The sequence below is a fragment of the Beta vulgaris genome, chromosome 4 (genome assembly GCF_026745355.1).
Source record: "Beta vulgaris subsp. vulgaris cultivar EL10 chromosome 4, EL10.2, whole genome shotgun sequence".
Classification (NCBI taxonomy): domain Eukaryota; kingdom Viridiplantae; phylum Streptophyta; class Magnoliopsida; order Caryophyllales; family Amaranthaceae; genus Beta; species Beta vulgaris.
Genome location: NC_079205.1, coordinates 53,670,410 through 53,675,138, shown reverse-complemented (window position 1 = coordinate 53,675,138; position 4,729 = coordinate 53,670,410). Strand labels below are relative to the sequence as shown.

Here is a 4,729-nt window from a genome sequence, read left to right as displayed (position 1 = left end):
AATCAGAGCGTAGTTGCAATGGTTAATTAACTTGAATAGAGTTGGGAATTGAGTCCCACACTCTTCGATGTAGTTCGGTGAGTGTGATGGTAATAGTTCGGGTTATCTCGACTAGAGTCTCTTTCGCTGTGCTTAATCTTTTATAAGCTGGTCGAGAAAATCTGGGCTGTTACAGTAGAACTCGATTTTTGTAAAAGAATTCTCATTATCCAAATCTCCTATTATGTATTTAAATAAATGTAGGAATCTCTTTGTTAAAATATTTAAAATAAAAATTAATGACATAATTTACATAATATAGTAATTTAGGTTGTTTATGCGAAATCAAACTCTAATTTTAGCTTATCTAGAACTTTTTATGTGCATTTAAATCTATGTAAAACTCTATTTTTAAAAATATTTAAAATAAAAGTTAGGGCCTGTTCTCTTCGGCATAAAACAGCTGAACTGAACTGAACTGAACTGAACTTATTGGAGCTGAACCAAAATGAGCTGAACTGAACTTATCAGAGCTGAACTGAACTGAACTGAACTGAACTGAATTGAAATAAACTGAATGTAATAAATATATAAATAATATTTTAAACAAGAATAATATGAATATTAAATAATAATTATAACCATAAGTAATAATAATGAATAATAATAATAATAATAGTATTTTGGAAATTTTTAAATGATATAATGATAATTAATAATATTTTATATTATTTGTATTAATATATTAATACTTGATGATGATATATAATAAAAATAATATCTAAGAAGTAAATTAATGTTACTATTTTAATAATTATATTTAATGATATAAAAATATTTAGTAATAAAAATAATGATTGGGTTGGACCGCAAAAATTACATCATAAACCGTCTTGACGCGATTTGATTGGTTTATGGGCTAAAAAAAGTGGGTTTATTTGTGCTTTGACCTAAATCATGTTCCTCCTAATAATAATAGTAATAATAATGAGTAAAGCTGTAATAAACAAAATAATATATAGAAACAACAACAACAATAATAATAATACTTAATAGTAATGATATATATTTAAATAATAATAATAATGATAATAATAATGATAATAATAATAATAATAATAATAATAAGAGTAATTAGTAAAATAAATTATACCAACATAATAATAATATTTAACAAAATAATTATAAAAGAATGGAGTTGAACTGAACTGAACTGATCTGATCTGAACTGAACTTATTGGAGCTGAACTGAACTGAACTGAAAATAAGCTGGGGAGAACAGACCCTTAATGATATGACAATCCTATATGGTGTAATTTAGATTGTTCATGCAAAATCAAACTCTAATTTTAGCTTATCTATAACTCCTTATGTGTTTTTAAATCTATGTAGAACTCTATTTTTGTAAAGAAAAATAAAAATAAAAATACAAATAAATGACATGACAATCCTACGTGGCATGCTCTATTCATAAGTTGTAGAATTATATTGTATATGGATCTTATTTCGAAGCATATTTCGAGCACTATCCAATGGTACAAAAATTATAATATTCCGAATTACGTAGCAAAAGTTATACACAAATTACATAATATAATAATTTAAGTGGTTCATTGAACTCGAAACTCTAATTTTCGCCTATCCAAATTCGTGATATGTATTTAAATCCAGGTAGAACTCTATCTTTGTAAAAAAAAAAAATATAATAATTTAAGTGGTTCATTGAACTCGAAACTCTAATTTTCACTTATCCAAAGCTCGTGATATGTATTTAAATCTAGGTATAACTCTATCTTTGTATAAAAAAAATAATAAAAATAAAATTGATGACATGTCAATCCTACGTGGCACGCTCTATGCTCCCAAAAAGTTCCTCCTTTATATATATATATTGATTGATTATTTGAATTTAAAAAATTAGATTATATATAGTACTCCTTCTATTTTGTATTATTTTGTCATTTAAATTTTTTAAAAATTATATACAAACGCATGTAATCTATTAGTTTATGTATCAATATTTAAAATTATATACAAACTCTATAATACCCAGCCCTCCGCTTCCAAAAGACTTGAACACTTGTTGGGACATGTAGTTTAATGTGGTATGATGTATCGTGGTTATAAAATATGCCCGCTGTTTTTTTTAATCTTTCTCACTTTCCTCCCAATGCGTATCTCGGAACTTAAATATTTTTCACTATATATTAGTAAAAAATATAACGATTGAATATTCATAAAGTACTAATCGAGACGAGTCAAACAAAAACCCCACATGACTATATTTTTTTCCTTATAAATTGATACAAATTAAGAACATTCTCTCTAGTTTAGGGTTTATTCATTTCATTTCGATTCAATTCAGACTTATTCAGTTCAATTCAGTTCAGCTGTTTTTTGCCGAAGAGAACATACCCTAAGTATGAATAGTATCAAAATTCTAAATGAGAATGATTAAAAAACAACAGAGGCAGCATAAAATTAATAAAAAAGTATAAATGATAGTAGTTGATGAAGTTTTTTCTATATAAAGCTAGTGTGGGGGCCAAAATATTGTTAAAATAACTAATATAATAATAATGAGATTAGATAAAAAAACAAATAGAAGTTTTCAAACCAATATTTTACAAATATAATAGGAAAGTGTCCAAACTATTATGCGACATAGGAAGTATACATCTTTGATCATCAACATAATGAGGGGAGTATTAGTAAAAAAAATCTTTAAAATATCTCCATTATGTGAAAAATTACTTAGATATTATTAGTGTGGTCAAAGTTTTGTAAGATCATGTTAGATAAGTACAAATAAAGACTAATAAGTTCTAATAACTTCTGATCGGTTCAAATAAATTTAGTTAAGCAAAAATAAGTTTGAAACTCTTGCAAAAATAAGTTTAGTTAAGTTTCCATAAGCAAAAATAAGTTGAATAAAACAAGTTGTTGTTAAATTTATCGTAACATAAAATTTTCAAATTATTTCTTAATTTTCAATGAGAGACTAATGTTCAAGTAATACATATTTAAAATACTAATGTTCAAAATTTTATATTGAAAATTGCACAAAAGACAAGTAAAGTTGTTTTCATGTAATGAAGGGAGTACATTGACATATTTGATCACCAAATTCTAGGTACATTTAACAAAATAATTTTCAATGAGAGACCTTTCATTAATATAATAAATTGAATAAATAATAATAAAAAATAAATTTAATAAAATAAATAATAGTAGGAAAAAGAAAGGGTTAGGGGTGAGCTTGGTCAGATCTGCGCTGAAAAACCCTTTTTGAATTTTGATGAACCAAACAAAGTACAGACAGTACTCTATTTAACAAGTCACCTTTTCTCCTCTGTTTTGTTTTGTTTTGTCCTCTTTTTTTTATCTCCAAATTCTTCACCTTCTTTCCTTTAACCCCTAACCCCTCTTTCCACCCACCACCGTTGCCTTCAACTCCTCCATTTCTCTCTCACTTCTACATAATATCAATACTTCAATCAAACTAATTTTTCTCACAATACCCATTTTGTTTCAATCTTGAAAAAAAAAATAAAATCTTCCTCAAATTTCTTGATTAATCATCAATGGAAATCTTGAATAATCAACCAATTCAATCACCTATTTTACTGTTCTTACCACTTTTTCTCTTCATTTACTTAACTGGGTATTTCTTAATCTTCAAAAATTGGCCCCCAAAATTTCGACCTGAAGCTTCAAGTTGCTTCATTTCCATCTTCCATGGCACCCCAGCTGCAATTCTTGCAACTTTCTCTCTCCTCCATAATACCCAAAAAAACAACTTTTTTTTCTTTTCCGAAAATACCCATTTCCAAAACATGGTTCTTGAATACAGTATTGCATATTTCATCATGGATTTGACCCATTACCTAATATTTTACCCACATGACATTATGTTTATTGGGCATCATTTAGCAACCTTATTTGTGTTCATAACTTGCCGTTTTCTTGTCTCTCATGGTGCATTCTCCATTTTAGTGCTGTTGATTTTGGCAGAAATCACAAGTTTGTTGCAAAATCTTTGGACTTTAGCAAATGCAAGAAGGGTAGAATCGGAATTTGCTGCAAAAGTTTACAACTTTTTGTCACCTCCATTTTATGTATTGTATACAATTGCAAGAGTGATTTTAGGGCCTTTTTTTGTGTATAAAATGGGGTGTTCTTTGTGGAGAGGAGATGCTGATGGTATTATTCCTACATGGGTTTGGATTTCTTGGATTGGAGTTATTGTAATGGCAATTTCTGTTAGTATTTTGTGGATATGGAATTTATGGATACATTTCTTTAGAGAATGGCAATGTAATAAGAGACTTGACAAGAAAAGTCAATAGGTTCTAGAATATCAAATATCAATAGGGTGTAAACTGTAATGTAAGAGAGTTATGGTTTTTGTTGTTTCACATATGAATGATATTATACTATAGGTCATGTATGGCAGTTGATACTTCTATCATATTATAAACAAAAGAAATTCAAGTGCTCCTTTCTTTTGTGAATTTTTTTTTTTGTTTTCAAATGTGTTAAATCATTGTCTTTTGATTAGTGTAAGATCTTTGTTACTTTAATTAATGTACTTGTTCATGAAGGTCAAAAGGTTAAATCATAATTGAAGTTTACTATTCCATGAATTATTAATGTTATTCTAATTATTTTAGTTGTCTAATTATTATCTCACAAATCTTAACTTGTTATTTCTAATGTAAGTTTGTCTTTATTAATAGAAGAATCTTTA

The 4,729-nt window shown here is 27.2% G+C and overlaps 1 protein-coding gene across 1 annotated transcript; it reads left to right on the top strand.

Moving 5' to 3' along the window:
• Positions 1-3,319: 3,319 nt before the first annotated feature.
• On the top strand, positions 3,320-4,493 carry LOC104890787 (TLC domain-containing protein At5g14285). Its single transcript, XM_010676378.4, has one exon. The coding sequence runs from the start codon at positions 3,564-3,566 to the stop codon at positions 4,326-4,328; it is 765 nt and encodes a 254-aa protein (XP_010674680.2). The 5' UTR covers positions 3,320-3,563; the 3' UTR covers positions 4,329-4,493.
• The last annotated feature ends 236 nt before the right edge of the window (positions 4,494-4,729 follow it).